This window comes from Erythranthe guttata, chromosome 14, assembly GCF_056151865.1.
Source record: "Erythranthe guttata isolate IM_541 chromosome 14, IM_541, whole genome shotgun sequence".
In the NCBI taxonomy this organism is placed as follows: domain Eukaryota; kingdom Viridiplantae; phylum Streptophyta; class Magnoliopsida; order Lamiales; family Phrymaceae; genus Erythranthe; species Erythranthe guttata.
The window spans coordinates 8142222-8163296 of NC_142546.1; the positions used below are offsets into that span (position 1 = coordinate 8142222).

The 21075-nt window shown below is 36.3% G+C and overlaps 3 protein-coding genes across 5 annotated transcripts; all 3 read left to right on the top strand.

Annotated features, from left to right (window-relative positions):
* The first annotated feature begins 6036 nt into the window (after positions 1-6036).
* On the top strand, positions 6037-7694 carry LOC105952005 (transcription factor bHLH113). Its single transcript, XM_088814310.1, has 5 exons — positions 6037-6407; positions 6483-6590; positions 6711-6779; positions 6917-7012; positions 7294-7694. Exons 1-5 carry the CDS (start codon positions 6120-6122, stop codon positions 7453-7455), a joined length of 723 nt encoding a protein of 240 aa, XP_088670436.1. The 5' UTR covers positions 6037-6119; the 3' UTR covers positions 7456-7694.
* Positions 7695-8555: 861 nt separating this feature from the next.
* Positions 8556-19437, top strand: REV1 (DNA-directed DNA polymerase). 3 transcript variants are annotated; one of them, XM_088813069.1, is made up of 26 exons: positions 8556-8673; positions 8761-8994; positions 9236-9380; positions 9572-9687; positions 9777-9853; positions 10309-10823; positions 10960-11100; positions 11311-11443; positions 11519-11607; positions 11728-11778; positions 11852-12055; positions 12272-12391; positions 12725-12817; positions 13205-13264; positions 13342-13428; positions 13538-13621; positions 13716-13788; positions 14399-14467; positions 14608-14706; positions 14973-15170; positions 15244-15326; positions 15525-16036; positions 16431-16491; positions 16629-16798; positions 17130-17181; positions 19340-19426. In XM_088813069.1, the coding sequence occupies exons 2-24, from the start codon at positions 8786-8788 to the stop codon at positions 16677-16679; spliced, it is 3270 nt and encodes a 1089-aa protein (XP_088669195.1). In that variant the 5' UTR covers positions 8556-8673; positions 8761-8785; the 3' UTR covers positions 16680-16798; positions 17130-17181; positions 19340-19426. The 3 variants fall into 3 exon arrangements, with proteins under 3 accessions (XP_088669195.1, XP_088669196.1, XP_088669194.1); XM_088813070.1 differs by lacking the exon at positions 8556-8673 and having other exon boundaries at positions 8703-8994; positions 17101-17181; positions 19340-19437; XM_088813068.1 differs by lacking the exon at positions 8556-8673 and having other exon boundaries at positions 8703-8994.
* On the top strand, positions 19186-20632 carry LOC105952114 (uncharacterized). The gene is made up of 2 exons (XM_012975626.2): positions 19186-19595; positions 20156-20632. The coding sequence occupies exons 1-2, from the start codon at positions 19270-19272 to the stop codon at positions 20532-20534; spliced, it is 705 nt and encodes a 234-aa protein (XP_012831080.1). The 5' UTR covers positions 19186-19269; the 3' UTR covers positions 20535-20632.
* Positions 20633-21075: the final 443 nt, after the last annotated feature.

Genomic DNA, 21075 nt, shown 5'->3' on the forward strand with positions numbered 1-21075 from the left:
ACGAAGCCTTTACCGAGATCGGTCCATGAGAAACATCGAGAGTCGATGGGATTGCGATTTATGGGTAGTTGGCTTTAGGTCAAGTGGGAGATTGTTAGAGTAGGTGACCAACAAGCCAACATGTGGCTGTGGTCTTTCGTATTTATTATTGTAATAAACGAACCTTTATTCGTATTAATGATAAAACACATTGGCATTCTATATCTTTGTCCCTTTGTCACAAGCATAGATATAGTCCTTACAGTTATTACAAGTACTAGTAATTGATCGTTAGGATCGTGAGATATTTACTTAAGTATTATAACTGTTAAACGTGTTCCTAGTCGAAGGGTTACGCCACTAATGAGGATATCGGCCTTTCCCATTAAGACTAGCACTTAGTGTATGTGTACTGCATCTCATCAGTAAACGGATATCGGCATGCATAAGTGGGTGCTCGTAAGTTGACGAGTTCACTGAACTCCCTCACCCTAGAAATCTCTAAGTGGTTCCCAATAATCGAGTAGAGATATCTATGGTATAGTTGTACACCATTAGTCCTTATGACCTAGACATCACCGTGACTTCACTAGAGGACCAGCTGTATCGTGACCTGTCCCTGAGTTCCACCGAGGACCATCCCAAGGGCCAGTGTTCGTGCAGTCCGAAATCTAGTGGGAGGTCTGTGCATTATAGTCGGGGATTCGATCGCTAGAATAGTCTTGGATGTCCTGTGTGTTCTGAAAGTTTGTGATCATTCTAAGTCTCTGGCCAGAGCTGACTAAGTGATGATTAGAGAATTCGATTCTCTAAGTCATGCACGTGACGATTACAACACTTGGAACGATCGCACCGTCATCGAACATATAAAGAGGTCTCGATGAACCAATGCCTCTAGTTCGATCGGGACATATGTATCGAAGGGACCGTACTGTACGTTAACTATATCTGAAGGTTCTTGCAGGCACTTCATTTGTATCTAGGGAATCATGACGCGTAGTTGCTAGACGCCAATCTTGATTCGTTGGGTGATTAAGGTGAAACGAGCTTCATCTTAATCGTAACTCTAAGGGGACGAGTTTTGACCACAAAGAGTTGTGGGCCCACGGCTAGCTTACACCTGAACCATCGAGGGTCACACTGCTCGTGCACATGAGATCTTTGAATAAACGGTCAGAGATAAAATGGTTTATCTTTGCATGATTGGAAGTCAATATGATTGGGTCCAACATTCGTAATTTGGAATTATGAATGAGAATAAGAAAAGGAAAAGAATAGGCGAACGTGTTAGTGAACTTTCTAAATCGGGAAGTTTCCAAATTTAGAAAGTCCACTGAACTAGGGTTTCCACTTTTGGAAAGTTGGAAAATGAAAGATGGCACTCGTAATGACGAGGAAATTATAATGAATCCGAATATGTAATTGTTACAATTTTCCGATCATTGAATTGAGAGAGACGAGCAAGTAAAGGAACTAACGAGCTTAAGCTGTTGGGCCCGGTCCAACTTAAGCCCGCTAGGGTTTTATGCAAGGGACTATAAATACTTGATTTATAGGCCTTGCACACAAAAAAAACACAACAAACCCTAACCCTAGCGGCGTCCGCCTCTCTCTCTCGGCCACTCTCCCCGCGGCCACCACCGCGTCGTCGCCGCTCCTCCGTCGCCGGAATCGGCCATCTATTGGCCGATCCCTTTCGGTACTCTTTTCTTCTTTCTTTTTCTTCCGTTAATTCTAACTATTACGTGTCTAGTGCCACGTGTTTAGTAGATCGAAGTATACGAGGTGAAATCCGAGAGGAGGAAGATCGAAGATCGAGGAATCGAAGAGCAGCGCACGAGCCGAAGCCGCACGCTGCCCCACACGCCGCCCAGGAAGACCGCGCGTGTACCTCACGCGCCGCCGTGGCTGATTCGCCGCTGCTGCTCCTGCACCGCTGCTGCCCCGATTGTACGGATTGGTTTCCGTAGCAATCTCGACTTGCTAAACGCTCCTACCTCACGCTTCAAGAGGTAAATACACGAAACCCTAGTTTCGGTTCGTTTAGGTTTAAACTATGAATTCATGTTTGCTATCATGTGATTTTATGTGATTATGTGTAATCGTGTTAATCGTTGCAAGCATGATTATTGGTTTAAACGCGAGCATGTTAATTGATTTAAATTCGGTTAAATTATTTAGCATGTATGTTGTTTTTATTTTCGCTGGAAGCGCAAAGGTACGCAATTAATTGATTTTAATTTGTCGGGCATGTGCTTGTGTGCTTTAAAGTCGTTTAAATCACATTAAATTTTTGTTTTCCGCTGCGTACACGTGCCCGAAACCCAACAGTTATATATATATATATATATACCAACATGCGGAAGAGGTAGCGGTGGAAATGAGGGATGTAGAAAGCGAACCTCGCCACGCCATTGTTGTTGCGCTGTGTGTACTGTAAATTGGGGGAAATTCGCAGTGTTTTCAAATTTCTACCTTTCTTTCCCCTTTGGTTTGTAAATAAATGGTTTAAGGGGTAATATTTTTTTTTTATAATATTTGAAAATACAAATATGCATGTCTTATGAATTTCAAGTAAAATATGCAAATATATTTATAATTTTCTTACTATGATCAGCTTAATTAGTAAAATAAATAATTTTCGTGGACTGATGTGGTGTGATTCCAGATCACCTCACATTTCATCCCTGCCCTTCTTGATTCTTCACTTGGGCACTACGTGCATCACAAAATGTCGTTAGGAAACTTAGAATATTGGAGTTCGGTCCGTGCGACAAATCCTCGGATACTCAAGTCAATTTCGAGAATTATGAATTTTGTATCTTTAATTGTGAGATTCTCGAGTATTTTTTCTCGAGAAATATATACTTATGAGCATATAAGCGAACTGGGATCCGAATATTAGATTGTGGTCAACCTAAGTTTTAGACGACTTAAACTTGGTTTGTGTGCCTTTATGGGCTTGTTGATTAGGCCTTTGGACTTAGATGCATCAATTTATTTGCCTTTATGGGGTTGCTGATATATGTTTCTAGGCTTTGGTCCATTACACATTTAATGTAGGATAGATAATTTTGATGTAATTAAAATAAATATAATATTACTTCAAATTTAAAATGAAATAATAAAACACTAACATTCTCGAAAATGTTACAAATAAAAAAAAATGAAAATGCTTAATATATTTCGAAAAATGACTCAAAAAGGAAGATCAAAAGGGGTTACATATAACATCTACATATCTAACATATATAAAGAGTAATTTGCATTTAGTATACCTTATTATTATATCGACTTGCTAAAAGAATACCGTTGTATTAAAAAATCCCTCTCGTAATGCATCTTTAGCACAAAATCACCTAAAGTATGAGTTTTTAGTAGGGGTGAAAATCGGAATGTAATTTTCGATTTTCACAGATTTTGACCCGAAATTTCTAATTTTGGAATAACATTTTTCAATCTAGATTCCGAAATTCCGACTTTTTCGAAATTATATTTAGGTCGGAATTGGAATATACATGAGATTCCGATTTCCGATCCAATTTAAGTTCAAAAAATAATCCCGAAAACTCCGATTTTTTTCCAAATATAATTATGCATTTCATATTTAAGGTGACCAAAAAATTGGAAATTTTCGAATTTCACCAATATGGATCCGAAATTTCCCGATTTTGAAACAATTTTTTAGGTTCCAATTTCCGAAATTCTGATTCGCGATTTTTTCCGATATTTTTGGAATGGAATTGGAACTAGTTTTTCACCTGATTTCGATCTGATCCGTCCGATTTACGCACCTAGTTTTTAGAAAGTAGTATGCCAAATAAAATGACAGTATCCAAGGTTTTATTTGACAAAATTAATACAAGAGAGCTTTTTTAACAATTGAAGTAAATACAGGGGTGCTAAATGCAATAAATGAAACCCATACAATTAAGAAATATTAAATACGAGAATATTAATAGAGGATCATAAAAACTGTCAAAACTGTGGTCAAATGTTTATTGCTTTGGAAGTTGGAGAGAAGAAGAACGAGCAACGAGGTGTGTGCGCGTTGGAGAAATAGACATCGGGGCATGAACCGAAAGATGTTTGCTAATTCAATGGGATTTTATTAATAAAACTAATAATTAAAACAAAATCTATTAGTTAATTAATTAATTACTGATTAATGATGATCTCTGACTGTTCTTCACTTCTTACGCTTCGATTTTTTTTTTTTTTTTTCTTATTTCTTATATCAATTTCTTTTTTTTTTCTTTTATGTGGAATCCAAAAATAATAGGATTAATTATCAATTGCACCCATGTACCATTATTGGTGTTGCATATACCCTGTGTACAATAAAATGCGACAAAATGGCCCCTCACATTGAACTAGTTAAACTTTTATAAATTAATGTCGGGACTATGAAAATTCTATTAATTTAGCAAATTATTAAATTATTGAGTTAATAATTTAACATGTTTTCATCGACCGTGACCGAGATAAACTATTATTTAATCGAGATTATTAATTTATCGAAGTTCTACTGTATATTAAAGAATTCGTTCATTTTTTAAGTTGATTGACTATTGCACTAGATGTTGGACAATTTCAGACGAAAATACCCTATGAATGTACATAAAAAGTGTGTCTATTTCTTTATATCTTGTACTCAATTTACTTTCTATTTTTCCATGTTTCTTCACTGATTTCAATTTCCACAACCTAAGGCAATGTTTGGAACCGTTTTTATTTTGTTCTCACTGTTTCCCCAAAACAAAATGAGATTTATTACACTTTTCAAATCATTTTCTCAAAACAATTTCAAAAGTTTCTCTCTCCTCCAGACATGATGTGACTGCTACAGTAAAATGATTTGATTGCTACAGTAAAAAATGTCTTCACTAAAAAACAAATAAACATCACTTCACCTTTCAATTTTCTTCTTCAAAAATATCTTTTTCTAACACCTTTAAACATGATTTGACTTCTACAGTGTATTTTATCTCCTTCCAAAATACAAACAAACATTACTTTCATTCTCAAATTATTCCCCCAAAACATATTTCCTCAAAATGAAATCAAAATAAGATCCAAAACGGTTCCAAACATTGCCTAAACATTCCGCCAAATTTTTAGAAAATTAAAATATATTCTAAAAATTATTTATATATTTTTTTTATTTTATGAAATTTTGCAATTATATTTCCAACCTAAAAATATCATACATAATTTATGAGTTTCTTTTATTTTGGTTAATATTTTTAAATTCTTTTTAGATTTTTGAAGAAAAATAAAATTGAACCGCCTAAAAATTCTCGATTTAAAATGCTTCCCGTAGTTCTAATTCTCCAAATTCATGCATTTCATTTTTTTACGTCCAAACACTACAAGACATATTTTTCTAGAATCACTTGTCGATGCCACTGGAGTATTATGTAATAAAGTAAAAAAATTGACCAAGTAATTAAGTCAAAAATCACCGATTCATATCATGTAAATGTAAGGGTAAAAAAGTAAGTACGCTACATAAACTAACAGTGTATTTGAGGGTTGACCGTTAAATTGATGGGCCATTCTATCATATTTTATAGTACATGGGGTTATATGGTGCACGAGTCACCAGTGACAGTACATGGTGTAATTTGTATTTAACCCAAAATTGTAACCCAAGATTATAATTACATATTTGCCCTCGCCGGGTCACAAATGATGAGTCATGTCATGCATGCGGGACGAATGGACCACATTCAGTGGATCACGTCCACAGCTTCTGCCACGCTCTCCGACGACGAAATAAAACGGGTCGGGAATCCGGGTTTCCGGGTACGGGTCACCATTTTTTGCTTTGGTTAAAATAAAGCACGGTTTTCTCGGGTGGGAATTTGCCACTTTGACTGTGAGACGACGACAATACCAAAGCCCTACCCTCTCTCTCTCTCTCTCTCTCTCTCTCTCTTTCTCTCTCCTCTCTCTCCCCCTCCTCGAAATGCAGGAGAAAAAATCCAAACTTCTGTAAGTACACATACACATATACATATATAGAGAGAGAAACTGTTTGGAGAGAGAGAGAGAAATAGACTGAAACTTTGCAGCAGCATAGCTTAGCTACCTAGCTACTTATATATATAAATATATAATATATCTACATATATATAATGGCGGGTGTTAATGGCGGGTTTGAGGATGACCCGGCCGGGTGCTACACGCAGCTTCTCTGTGGGGACGAAATAATTACGGGTCTTGAAACGGATAGTTGTTTCGGGTTCGGATCTTCTTCCATATTCTCGTCTGATAATCGTATTGTAAATACTCCGAAAATGCTGTGTTTTGGTGATTACGAGAATGTCAAGGAAACGGGTCGGGTACCCGGACCCGCATGCATGGTGGCGGATCCTACCTCACTTTCTTCAACCAAGATTATCAGCTCATTGCCCAACTCCACTGTCAGTATAATATATGATTTTTTATTTAATTTAAAAAAAAATCCACCCGTGAATTTAAATTTTTTTTATTTGCAGAAGAAGAGAAACGGGTCGGGTATTCTCAATTCGGGCGGCCCGACTGGAAGTCGGAGGAACAGTAAGAAGTCAAAGCCGGAGAATTCTATCACCGGCGGCCATGCAAAGGTCAGATTATTTGTGATAAAAAAAAAAAAAAACCTTTAATCACACATTTTTTTCTTAATTAAAAAAAATTAAAATTGTATTGCACATTATTTATTTATTTATTTTAATTATTTGTCTTAGGTTGTTAAGAAAGAGAAACTTGGTGAAAGAATCGCAGCGTTGCAGCAGCTTGTTTCGCCTTTTGGCAAGGTCAATTTATTTTATTTTATTTATTTATTGATTGATTTATTTTAATTAGTAAATTACATAAAAAAATAAAATGGAAATTAATTACAAATAGTCTCTTAATTAATTGATTTACTATTTTGATTGATTATTAACTACAGACCGATACGGCATCGGTCCTTCACGAAGCATTGGGGTATATTCGATTTTTGCATGATCAAGTGCAGGTCTTGTGTTCTCCGTATTTGCAGCGTCCCGTAAGCGATTCTTATTTATTTATTTCCCGTAATTTTTTAGCATATAATTAACTAAATTGTTGTTTTAATTAGATCCGTGCTATTCGTTTCGTTGTATTCATTCAATATAAGTAACATATAAATTGGCATTTTATTTAGCATACATTTAACATTTTTTTATGCATTAAATTTTTTTTAGGGCGCCAAAATGCGACACTCGAAATAATAATAAATGTCTATCGATATAAAATTGTTAATTGTATGATACTTGTCCGTGGCTTATGAACCGTTGATTATGACAGGAAGATATCGAGAGTAATAAAGCCGACGAGAGAAGAACAAATGATCTGAGAAGCAGGGGATTGTGCCTCGTACCAGTCGATCTGACCCTACACGTGGCCGAATCCAACGGTGCTGATATGTGGTCATCGGCTGCTATGATCGACAGTGTTTCCTCAAGTTGATCGCTCGATTTTCTTTTTCCCCCAAGTTTCGAACAATTTTGCGGGGATTGTAAGGTCAAAAAAGGAAGAAAAAAAAATTGTGGTAAATAGTAGATGTTTAGTAGGAGGTTTTGGCCCCCATTTTTTGTGTGTTGAAATACCAAGGGGAGGAGATGGTGGGTGGTACTGAATTATGTACATTTGTCAGGGACTTTTTTGGCATTTTGGCAAAGTTTAAAAATACAGTTTTCAGCCCTCAAGGTTTTACCGATTTCATATTTGATCCCCATGTTTACAAAAGAAAAAACACATCTGGTCCCTCAAGTTTAAAAAATTCAACACTATAAGTCATTTTGTCAATTTTCTGTTAAACCTAACGTGTGTCCATCACTACCGTAACTAACGAACTTAGGGAAAATTGACGGAAATGACAAAAAAATGTGAAATTATTGAAACATGAGAGGTCAAATGCGTTTTTTATGAACACAGGGGACCAAATGTAAAATTAATGTAAACTTGAGAACTTTTAATATTGTGTATTGTGTGTCGTAAGATCCGTTACTTTGTTCCTTAAATAAATCCCGTTAGGTCGTTACCATTGCTTCGTGAATATAAGATTCTTCTAATTCGAACCATGTACACCTATTGTGTGTGTGCAATCTCTTTAATTTTGCTTACAATTCTTCTAACTCAATTTTGTTGAGAATTAGTCAAATTTCACAACATTGACATTACTTACTAACCTAGTTTCACAACTAACCTAGAATTGCCATCTATGCAGCACGAAAATTTCAACTTCTTAATATTCTCGTGTTTTGAAAATATTTCATGTCGGAAACTCGAAGACAACTGCCGGACATCTTATGAGTCATTTTGCAGTTTTTAAAGAGTTAGAAGCATGTTTGAATAACAAATTTTCAAATATTTTTGTTGCTTCCTTAATTATTTTCATAATTTAGTGATCAATTGCAAATTCACAGTTGATGGTAAATTTATTTTGAATATGTTTGCATGAAACTATAAAAAGTTTTTTATATATATAAATAAAAACTTAGATATGATATAATATATCTCTATATTTTTAATATTTATACGTTTCTCCCAAATTCTGATATCCCGGCTTAAAATGGCGGTTACAATAATCCAAAACAGCGACTATAGTTTCAAAATTGCCGGGTCTTATTAGAACCGGAGGAAAGAGAACCGGAGACAAATCTCGTATGCGCGCTTACATAATTGGTCAGCTCCAACTCTGCCGCTTCATTTAAATTCGTCTGCAAGTTTCTCTGATTTTAATAAATTTAATTTCCAGTTAATTTTTTTCAGGAATTTCAGTATTCACTGTACGAAGATGAGTGCTAATTCGGATTCGAAATCGAAAAGGAGTTTCAAATCGATGTCCTCAAACCCTTCTTCTTCCGGTAACAACAGCGGTGATGGCAAAAGCTCGAGCAAGAAGAGGAAGACCGCTCAGAAAACCCTGGGCATGGCTTGGGGCTCGAATTCCCGCGCTTCTTCTAATTCCGCCTCCCGCAATTCGCCCTTCGCTGATTTCGGCAGGTTTGTGATCATCTCATTTCCCTAATTGTTGATGTAATTTTTTATTTCTCGAATATGTAGATGTTAATTGAGGATGTAAATCTCTGAATTACTACTTGGAGTGTGAAAATATTGATAATTTTTGAAGTCAGTAACGGACGCAGTTGTTCGTTTTTGCCTCGTGTTGATGATTTTTGGATATGGAATTAAATTATTATCTGATGCCCTTTTTTTTTCAATGGTTTTTGGAGTACTTGTTTAGTTACATGGCTGTAAAGAATCAGAAACTACACGAACAGTTTGACGCTGCTGCTTCGAGTTCTTCTCATAGTGCATCCACCTCTGGGAAGTCCATATTTCGTGGGGTTTCGATTTTTGTTGATGGATATACTGTTCCTTCAAATCAGGTTTATTTTGAACTCCGTTGCTTTATGGCATTCTCTTTTCAGTAAACTTGATTGTCGTTTACGGAATGTAGAACTGTTAGATGCATGATATCTGAAAAATCTTAGGATAGTAACTCCTTTCAAATTTTTCTCCTTGGTTGGGTTTTCATAATACGACCCATTCAGTTAATTTATACATGTTCTTCTTCTAGGAGCTTCGAGGATACATGTTGAAGTATGGAGGACGTTTTGAGAATTATTTTTCAAGGCATCGTGTTACACATATAATATGCAGTAATCTCCCTGACAGTAAAATCAAGAATTTGAGGTTCATTCTTACCCTCTGAAAATAGCTCTTGCCAAACTGCTCTGTTAGTGTGCTTTTTGTTTACTGAAGATTATTTGTAATTGATATAGGGCTTTCAGTGGTGGACTTCCAGTAGTTAAACCCGCATGGCTGCTTGATTCAGTTGTTGCTAATAAACTTCTTAGTTGTAAGTGTTCATTTGAAGAGGTATTTCGTAATTGTTAGTTCTCTGGGTTCATGTAATTACATGGAATTGAGTTTTTGTTCTTCTAAATCAACTTAAAATGTGGTATCCTGAACTGCTGCAGTTCACTCAGTAAAACAACAAAACTGCAGCATGATATATCATAGTAAGAGTACATCTCATTTTTCGTTTGCTTGTTTCTTTCTTTATAGTTTCTGAAAAATGACGTAACGTGATTGAAATTTTTTCACATATGCAACAATTCCTTGTCCCTACGCCCGTCCTTAATCCTAGAGATATGTTATGTATAAAATATTCTTTATGGCTCTATATATCAAGGTTTCATTTATTTTTCCTTTCGATAGGTCAATTGATTTGCAGCGTCATATTTCACTGTTTATAGGTTGACGAAAAATTTATGCCCCCTCTTATGACACTTTGGTGTTTTGTTTTGCCAGGGATTCCCTATCAGCTTGATCAACTTGGAACTGAAAAAGATAACCAATCAAAACTATCTACCTTCTTTACTCCAAAAAAAGATGGAGTATCTGAGAGTGCAGAATTTCTTGTTGATGGTCAACTAATATTTGAAAATGATAATCAATCACCGAGTAGGGTGGATTCCAGTTTCCCTGAAGATAATGCATCTTTAGAGCAAACAGACAGGTTCCGTGAAGAACTGGATGACCACTCACAGTTGAACATTAACAAACCGATATCTGAAGAGCCAGCTTGCAGCGTAGAAAGTTCCTATGAAGTAAAAGGGGTCGAACTGAATGATTCTCCAGATTTAGATGAGAAGAATTCTGATTTGAAGCACAAGTCTAGCACATTTCAGGCTTCTGTTTCACTTTCCAGTAATAGCCTCAGTATTCATAATTCTACTAATCCTTCAAGCTCCAGGACCAAGTTAGCTCCTAACCAGGGCCATTCAACTCTTGTGGACCCCAATTTTGTGGAAAATTATTTTAAGGTAAGAACTCCAAAAAATCTTGGTTATATAGTTTACCGCTGTTTTTGTTCTTTGGTTCAAACAGTACCGAAGATCATGGTGTGTAAATGTTTTGGGGTTTATTTATAATGTCCTAATCATCTTTTACCACTTTCAGAGTTCAAGGCTTCATTTTATCGGTACGTGGAGAAACCGATATCGTAAACGGTTTTCCAGCTTGTCTAATGGGTATAGGTGCAAAAGTTCTAGTCTCAACACTGCTGTAAATGAAAATAATTCCATAATACATATTGACATGGTAAGTCCATATGTTGCAGCTCTCGAGTTTTACTCATTATTTCCTTTCGTGCCATTTTTAGTGGTAGTTGTTCCACCCACCTTCTCACCTGCCAAAACTATATCAAATGGTATTGAGGCATTACTTTTGTACATATATTCATTTTTCTCCCTATTCTTCATCTTATCAATTGACTGACCAGTAAAATCTTCAATTGGAAAATGTCTGCAGGACTGCTTCTTTGTTGCAGTTGTCACCAGGAACTATCCTGAATTACTTGACAAACCTGTTGCTGTTTGTCATTCAGATAATCCCCGTGGTACTGCTGAAATATCATCTGCCAATTATCCTGCTCGAGATCACGGTTGGACTTGTATTCTGTAAATATGTTTTACAGTATCTTCCATATGTGCTGAAGTTGATACTTGCTTGCTTCCAGGAGTGAAGGCTGGAATGTTTGTCAAAGATGCCAAGACTCGATGCCCTCAGCTCGTAATAGTTCCATATGATTTTGGAGCTTATGAGAAGGTAACTATTCAGTTTTTAGCTAGTTTGAGGATTTTGACGGTTTATGAATCTGTATCTCTTTCCTTCATGTTGCATTATTGGTCATGAGGGTCTCCAGTAAAGTATGTTTATCTGTTGCAGGTGGCAGATCAATTCTATGACATTTTGCACAAGCACTGCAAAAAAGTCCAGGTCTATCCTCAGAAATGTTAAAAAGCTATATTTGGTCTGTTTGTGGCTCTTGAAATAATAGTTTTCATTGCAGGCTGTCAGCTGTGATGAAGCATTTTTAGATGTATCTGAATCGGAAGTGGGCGATCCTCAGCTTTTAGCCTCAGTAATCAGAAAGGAGATCTTCGACACTACAGGATGCACTGCTAGTGCAGGAATTGCAGGAAATATGCTTATGGCTCGTCTGGCTACGAAAACTGCGAAACCAGATGGCCTGTGTTACATTCCTCCTGAAAAGGTATATGTTTCACTCTTAATTGTTTCAGAGTATGCTACATATACTTATTACTAGTTTACAAAAATCTCTTCGCAATATCATAAATAGAAATATAGCATCTCAAAAGGGTTCTGAGTTCAGCAATCATGATGTGGAACTCCAAGGGAATAGTATTTTTTTATGCACACTTTGAGTGTTGACTAACATGCTGTTGACCTAATTTTGTTGATATTCCAGGTTGATACTTATTTATCCGAACTTCCAGTTAAGGCACTTCCAGGTATTGGACATATTTTGGAAGACAAATTGAAGAAGAAACAAATTAAAACCTGTGCGCACTTGCGCGCAATCTCCAAGGTAATCTCATACTTCCAATCGAGACTAATTTTTATTGTCCGTTACTTTCAATATTTTTTGGGGTGGCTCAGGAATTGTTTAGTCCTACAGTACTTGAATCCCATGCTTATTCAGTTATTTGCCAACTTCTGTTGTTTTCTTACGTTACATCATTACTATGCATTTTCCATGCTTGTTGGCTAGTTTTAAAATGTAATACGTAAACTGAATTTGAACTCCTGTAATTTATCTCTTTGAATGTGCTTCATATGCGATGAAGGGAAAAAGAGGTACTTCCAACAAAAATAAGAAATGTTTGGATCCTCCTGACTCAACACTATTTGACATTTGCAGGAGTCTCTTCAGAAAGATTTTGGAATGAAAACTGGAGAGATGCTCTGGAACTATAGTAGAGGGATAGACAACCGACTAGTTGGATTGATTCAGGTGAGAGAGATGGTACTCACTTTTGCTTGTTCTGAGCCAGTTTGTAATAAGGGGTGTGACTTTTGAGCTTCAAACTACATATTACCTTTCAAGGCATTAACTTAACTGTTTTCTTCGCCGTGGTTTAGCAATTATAATAGTTGTACCTCCCTCCCATTCATTAAAAAATTACAGGCTTTTCAGTGACTTGATAAAATTTGCTTAGGAAAGTATGCCTTCATAAGGTATCAGTATGGTTAAGTTTACATTCATTTTTTTCCTCTAATCATTTTGGTGCCGGTTCCTAGTTATTGAAGAACTGGCAACAGCATTTAGGAGGAGCTTGCAAGTATTTCATCAACCAAATTTCTCTGCTGTAATAAATTTCTCTTCTACCTGCTTTTGCAGGAAAGCAAGTCCATTGGCGCTGAAGTGAACTGGGGTGTGAGGTTCAGGAATCGAAATGATGTTGGTGCCCCATATCAGAAACTCCGATTCCCTTCCTCTATCTGAAAACTTAATTTGGTAATTTTTTTTTGTCTTAGACTCGGCATTTTCTAGAGAATCTGTGCAAGGAGGTTGCGCTTCGATTGCAGGGATGCGGAGTGCAAGGGCGATCATTTACTCTCAAGGTGTTCACCTGTTTCTTCAAAGTAGAAATTATTATTATTAAAGCTTGGGGCATTAGAGTCATTAACTTATATTTAGATGATTTAAACAACTACTCAAGCTTTATCACAGATAAAGAAGAAGAGAGGTGATGCGGGAGAACCAGTGAAGTATATGGGCTGTGGAGACTGTGAGAACCTGAGCCATTCAATAACGGTAATATAGTACTCACGACCAGTTTTCTTGTATTTTTTATTCACGGGATAACTCCTGAGCTCATTTTTATACTACGAGAATTTCTAAATAATAGATCCCAATGGCCACGGATGATGCGGACGTGCTTAAGAGGTTGGCCACTCAGCTCTTTGGTTATTTCCACATAGGTAGTCAATCAGCCTAATATATCTTTATTTTACCACCAAAATGTTTTCGTAGTGCTTTGTTTACTTGATATTAACTTGAACTTCATGTGAATCCAGCATACACGAAACCTAATTGTATCTTCAGTTACTTCATTGAGAATTATCTTTGTTGAGAAAACAGCTAACTTGATTTTCTATAATAAACTCTACTTTCCGTTATACATGATGCTTGGTTTCTCCACATTTGCTTACAACCGAATATGTTCTAGTTTGATATGTTTTTTTTTTTTTTTCTTGAATGTGGCTTTCTCATTTCATTACTGCTAGTTTCGATTTGTTCTCTCCACCTTGATACTCTTGTAGTGCTTTATCAACATGATAATTTTAAAGTACTTTTTAGTAGGATGACCAGCAATACTAAACTGGTGATTTGTTGGTGTGTTCTTTTACGCCAAATGTAATGAGTATGTTTAAGACATTTGGGTTGGAAAACCACTAGATGACATTGTTGATATGTTTCCTTGAGAACTCACTCATTCTCTGGTGCACCTGGGCACCCCCACATAATAAAATGTTACTTTGATGGAAATTGTTCTTGTTCTAATTAGTAACATAGCAATGTCCATACCAGATGTTGAAGATATTCGAGGTGTGGGCTTGCAGGTCTCGAAACTTGAAGGTGCTGATGATAGCAAACTAGGTAAGTGCTGCGATGAACTCTTGCAACTATATAATCATTTTGAAGGAAGACTAAGTTGTTTATTCATAGAGTATATCTACTAGTGGCCCTATGTATTGGTTCCATGTTGCATTTATAGATTGATTCTTTTCATTGTGAAGTTCACAAAAGAAATTCCATCCTTCCTTGGGTTGTCTCCACTTCATCAAAGGACAGAGACCGAAACCAACCTGTTCAGCTTTCAAACCATGGTGATGCAGGTAGCATGATTACATATAAACATCAGTTCGTATATTTTAGATTGATCTTTCTGTGCTATGTTTTAGCACGATTTAATGCAAGGTGTGACTTAGCATGAATGCTGCTTTGTCATTCTACTGGAAGTCTTAGAAAGGGACCTGAAACAGGAAAATTACCTTTGTTTGTGATGTGTTGGTTATGATTAACTTGGTAGATTTTCACTTATTTTGATACGTCGAGACTGAGTAGTGGTGTATTTTGTGTCATCTGTGCTCCAATGTATCAGGATCATCCGTCGATACAGGCGCTGCGAGCCTCCCCCCTCTTGAAGATCTTGATGTGGCCGTTATAGAGTCTCTTCCGCCTGAAGTGGTTTCAGAAATTAATGACATGTACGGTGGGAAGTTATTAGGTTTCATTTCTGAAAATAGAAGGAAAACTGCCGATACAAACTTGGATGCTACATCATCCCGAATTGGTGAAGGTAAGTTTCAGATCTTTGCTAGTAATTTGTTACTTAAACCCGTGTAAATGCCTCATGGAAATACTGCTTTCAGATTTAGATGCCTCAGTTGAGGAAACAGAATCTTTTTCAGCTGTTCATCTTGTAGAATCAAATACAATTGCTGCTGACAATGAGGTATTCACTGCATTCTTGCTTTGCATAGTTGAGATGGTGCTGAGTTTTATTTCACACCTTTTTGATATTTCAAACTAGATTTTCCTTCACAGGGTATTCTAGGGGTGAAAGTTATTATCCTGTAATATTTGCTTGGTTTGTTTTAAGTTGATATATGTTTTCCAGCTTATTAAATAGTATCTCGTGTTTCAAATGCAGTCTGGTGAGGTAGCACCCCCTAGTGTTGCTGTGCCCACTTCATTTTCTCTAAAAAACTTAATGCCCTCATCTCTAAGTCAAGTAGATCGCTCAGTGTTGCAACAACTGCCTGAAGAGTTGAGAAAAGACATAATTGAACTTCTTCCACAGCACAGAGAACCAGAATTTGTTAAAGGTTCTTCCAGTAATGTGATTAATGAAGAGCCTGAATTTGAATCTTCCGAGTTAAAGGACCTCTGGATTGGAAATCCTCCAAAGTGGGTTGAGAAGTTCAAAAACAGCACCTGCAGCATATTGAATACTTTCGCTAAGATGTATCACTATGGATGTGGTGGATGTTTGTCTTCTCTACTGCAGCGTATGGTTTCTGAGATATTTCCACCGATAGATGCGGGCGCTGTTGGATTCCATGATGCTGTTAGTTGGCTGTGCGAGCTTTTCAAGCAATATATAGATCTCAAAATAGCAACAGATATGGAGGAGATATATTGTTGTATACGCCTTCTAAGGAGGTAAGTGCTTATACTAGAATAAAATATTTATCATTACAATGATGCTTCTGTCAGGACATCTTTGATTTCTCTGTTGGTGTATGGAAATTGGTCATGAAAATCAGTTAAATTATCTAGTTCTGCAACAAAATGTTTTTCTCCCTATACAGCTGGGGGCAATGCACCACAATTATTTTTTTGATTTTGATATATTAGTAAACTACGTTTATCAAGCCTTGCTCGAGCTTTAAAGGAAATGAGTAGTATGAATACAATCCCTGAGAAAAGAAGTTTCTAGCAAGTTTTAGCCGATGATGGTTTGAGTTGCGTAGCTTGATTTATAGGTTGCGTCATCGTATTACCTTCTTTTTATTTATTAATTTTATATCATTGTCTCATTTTTCGTGTGAACCAGGTTATGTGGGAGGTCTGATATTTTCATACAGGTCAACAACGTCATCCTTCCTCACTTGCAGGTTCTGTTTGCTCCTTGACTTTTCAGACATTCCATTGCTCCTTATATTTTTCCTGGACCGAGAGGAGAAGTTGCTTGTTCTGCTTTGAAGATAATCGTTAATATGACTTGTACTTTTTGGTACTTTGACCTTTTCAGAGGTTGATGGGTGAAGAATATGGAGGAACTCTCAGTATCCCTCCTTTGTAGAATTGGTTTGTTGAGGCTTCGCTGTGGTTTTCTTATTGGTCGTAGATGAACGAAGACTTCCTTGTTGGTTGTGACCTCTCCTAGCACCGGAAATCTAGCCATGATGCCAAATGTGACAGGTAGGAGAAGGTTCAATACACAGCCCTCCAATAAGTCCAAGATAACAGCTCATTTTTCCATAATTGCAGCATGCCCAAAAAGTTAATGCACTAATAAACATCAAGGCCTAATTATTTAATTAATCATGGTTTATATTACCAACCAAACGAGTTCCTAGAATGCGCGAGGATTTTAGGTGTCTGAACTCAACAATTAGCTGGCAAAAAAAAAAATTTATAAAGAAAGCTGCAGTTTTGACGAACATGTAATTTTTAGAGTTGTAAAATGTTGTCTCGTGTCTCTTCTGCTCTTCTGTATTCAGATTTGAGTATATGAGATGTGGTTTTGTAGGCTAAGCACAATTGCTGGGGATGAAGATAAGGTTCAACGGTCAACCTGTCAGGTATGAATCTTGATGGTTTAATTATTTACAGTGGTAACATAAGTTGTATATTTTTTAAACGAGAAGTGCTGTCTTTATTTTGCCGTTGAAAATAAATGATTGGTCAATTTTCCACTCAATGAACTTTACTGCCTAACGACGTTAATTTTGTTTAAATTCTTCACTTTTCACTCAAGTAGAGGCCCTCCAAACTTGTAATACATAACATCACAATTGCTAATTAACACCAAAGATTCAGGTTTGGTGCAATTTGTGCCAAGTTGATGATGGAATACAGGTTACTAGACTGGTTGATTAATTGGTGCAAGTGTATATTAGGTTAGGCTCATGGGACACTGTCTACTAGATCTGGTGCAACTCTTTATTAGGTCGTGTTTATGCAATTTGTTACAGTGACAAGGCTTTCGAGACCGTAATATATCACCCTTGATTTACACAAAATCACACACATAAACCTTTGGGTGTGTGTAAAACGTATATTGATAAATTCACGTGTATAGTTGGATATTACAAGGTGAAGTTGACCAGGTGTAGGATAGAATAAACTACGGGAACAAATAGCGTTAAGCTGGTTCGATTTTTATATTAGGCCAGGTTGCGGTGGAAGAAGGGATACGGTGTGACAGATTAGTGATCAAATAAACGAGTTGCCGATGATTCTTAATATTATCTTTTATTTAGGGTAACCTTTTCAACTAATGCACTAAGGCCTCGTTTGGTTGGGGAGATTAGCCATGATTAACTAAATAATTGGTATCCCCAATAATTTGCGGGCCGACCCGCAAATATTATGTTATCATGGCTTATCTTGCCTTCTAGGCATGTTTTTTATTGGATCATCCAAGATCTAATAGTACATTTTGGTTTTAATTAGATTATTTAATCTTATCTTGCCGAGGCCTAAATCAAATTTGCTTTTGACTAAATCATTTGCCCTTGACTTGACTTGGATTGTTTCTAGGGCATTTGGCAAACCCCTTTAAGTGTGGAGTGAGTCAAATATTTGTGCAGTTTGAAATTTTGCGAAAAAAGAATAGTCAAATTCATCGGTAAATAGATATTATTAAATACTCAATATAGTAGAACGGTTAGTTGCGTAGCAAATAGAGCGATATACTATACTTCTAGAATAAGAAAAATCTTATCAATCTTTCTTACGAATATCACGAGACACGAGCCACTTGTTGAAACCTTAGAGGTCGGCCGTAGATGTTTAAAAACCTATTAAAAATATATTGGTGCCTAAAAATCATTAAAACCCCATCAAGAAAATACTTTTTTAATTGATATAAATACAAAAGTTTTAGAGAAGTAAACACCTGTAGGTTAAAGTAGGGGTGTAAATTGGAACGGAATTTTTGATTTCCGCCGATTCTGATCCGAAGTTTTTCGATTTTGGAACAATATTTTTCATTCCACATTCCGATTCCAATTTTTTTTTTTGGATCGGAATTGGAATATATATGAGACGATTTCAATTTCCAAAAGTTCCTAAATTTTTTTCTCCGAAAATTACACTTAGAATAGCAATATTATTATACATTTTATGTTTTAAGTGACTAAAAAATTGGAATTTCCGATTTACGCTTATTATGATCCTAAAATTTCCGATTTTCGAACGAGTTCTTTCATTCCAATTTCCGATTTCTTCGGAATGGATTTTTCACTTCCGGAAAAAAATCGGAATTTTTCCGAAAGTGCTTATTCCGATCTGATACGTCCGGTTTCCACCCCTAGGTAAAAGCTTGACGTAGATTTATATTTATCATGAATACAAGTTAAAAAAAAAAAGAAAAAAAAAAGGGAAATGACGAATATTACACTGATGTTATCTAAATGGTATTCATTCAGCAATAACAGTGTCAATTAATTTTAAATATATACCAGGCTAGTTGTATCTTAATTTAAAAAAAAAATGAATGGAAATTACAGTAGACTGGGTCCCTTAATTATATAGCCTTTCCGTCAACCCTATATATATCATTCTAGTCAAGATATTCAATTGAAAAATCATAGATAAATTGACTGAGCAAAGCTATTGAAGTTTGCCTCCACTCAGCTATATATACTCATTCAATTTTCCCACAAATGAAAAGTATCAAGTATAACAAAATGGTTAACTTAGTTTTGATCTTGTCTTCTTTGGCAATCCTTTCAGCCTTGCAAGGCATCCTTGCTGTTCAGTACACGGTCACGAATACAGCAGCCAGCACAGCAGGTGGGGCCCGGTTTGTAAGAGATATCGGGGTGCAATACACCCTGCAATCCATGAATGCTTCCACAGGTTACATATGGCGGACCTTCCAACAGAACACTGCAGCTGATAGGAAAACTGTGCAGACAGTGAGCTTATTTATCGATGACATGGACGGTGTCGCGTATGCGAGTAATAATCAGATCCACGTCAGCGCCAGGTACCGTCCCCTGATTCTATTACATTAAATGTTGGTTGTGTAAAAAGAATTCTTTTGATATGATATATTAATTGTTTGCTTATGGATCACACAAATCACATACAGTAGAACCTCGATAAATTAATACTCTATAAATTAATAACCTCGATTAAAATAATAGTTTCTCTTGGTCCTGACTCGGTGAAAACGTATTAAATTATTAACTCGATAATTTAATAATTCGCTAAATTAATAGAATTTCCCTAGTCCCGACTGTATTAATTTATAGAGGTTTAACTGTACGTGGTTTCTATATGTAATTCGTAAATGTAATATATGATGACTCACCATTTGAAATAGAGGATCCCAAAGTTTAGTTCATGATTATATCGATGAACCAGAGATGAGGTTCCACATGGCAAACTTGAAGGTTGTGAACTAAAGAAAATCATCGTATATAATTTTTGCTAACATTTATAACACGGGACTATTGCAGAATTTCGATGCAACACAGGGGTACTAATGCAACAAACTCATTCTTTTCAACTAAAACATCTCATTTTCAAAACACCCTAATGCAGGTACATCCAGAGTTACTCCGGCGACGTAAAGAAAGAATTCACGGGGGTATTATACCACGAGATGACACACATCTGGCAATGGAATGGAAACGGGCAGACACCTGGCGGTCTGATCGAAGGTGTAGCAGATTTTGTGAGGCTCAAGGCCGGTTACGCACCGAGTCACTGGGTGGGCCCCGGTAAGGGTGACAGGTGGGACCAAGGCTACGATGTTACGGCCAGGTTCTTGGATTATTGCAACGGACTTAGGAATGGATTTGTTGCTGAATTAAATAAGAAGATGAAAACCGGGTATAGTAATAGTTACTTTGTTGATTTGTTGGGGAAGACTGTCGATCAGCTCTGGACGGACTATAAAGCTAAATATGCTACTGCTTAATTAATTAACGCGAATTCTCGATGATGTTACTAGGGTGTTTTAATTTGTGTTGTCAATAAATTATATGCTAATAATACGAGGCGTTTTGGTTTGGTTACGGTTTCGATTTCTGTTTCGGTTTCGGTTTCGGTTAAATCTGTTGTGTTTGGTGTAATTAGTTAATAAAAATTTGATAAATTATGTTATTAATGTGATGATATTTTGAACTATTCATAGTTGGTTTGATCAAAATGCATTTCAAACTTGACCGAAAATTTCTCAAGCCGAGTGGTAAAAGTTCATTGTATATTTGGCTTTTGATTTGTTGAAGTATAATACATCAAACACTACATGGATAACTAGGGTGGATTGAAAAAAATTGGCTCATTTTTTTTTTCTAATCTTTTTTAAATGGGTAAATTACGGTCACCCCCTTCGATAAGGTCAAATTATGAAAAAAGTTCCTCATATTTGGGTAATTACAACCACCTCATTGTGAATATGAGATTGTGATGTATCAGAAACTATATTTTTGCACAAGACGAGTACAAACTAGAAAATA

Coding starts and splice junctions, on each gene's coding strand:
- LOC105952005 (XM_088814310.1), top strand. CDS start 6,120: ATGGCGGGTGTTAATGGCGGGTTTGAGGATGACCCGGCCGGGTGCTAC. Junction 6,591..6,710: donor TCACCGGCGGCCATGCAAAG/GTCAGATTATTT, acceptor TATTTGTCTTAG/GTTGTTAAGAAAGAGAAACT. Junction 6,780..6,916: donor TTGTTTCGCCTTTTGGCAAG/GTCAATTTATTT, acceptor TATTAACTACAG/ACCGATACGGCATCGGTCCT.
- REV1 (XM_088813069.1), top strand. CDS start 8,786: ATGAGTGCTAATTCGGATTCGAAATCGAAAAGGAGTTTCAAATCGATG. Junction 8,995..9,235: donor CCCTTCGCTGATTTCGGCAG/GTTTGTGATCAT, acceptor GTACTTGTTTAG/TTACATGGCTGTAAAGAATC. Junction 14,468..14,607: donor TGCTGATGATAGCAAACTAG/GTAAGTGCTGCG, acceptor TTCATTGTGAAG/TTCACAAAAGAAATTCCATC.
- LOC105952114 (XM_012975626.2), top strand. CDS start 19,270: ATGAAAAGTATCAAGTATAACAAAATGGTTAACTTAGTTTTGATCTTG. Junction 19,596..20,155: donor CAGATCCACGTCAGCGCCAG/GTACCGTCCCCT, acceptor ACCCTAATGCAG/GTACATCCAGAGTTACTCCG.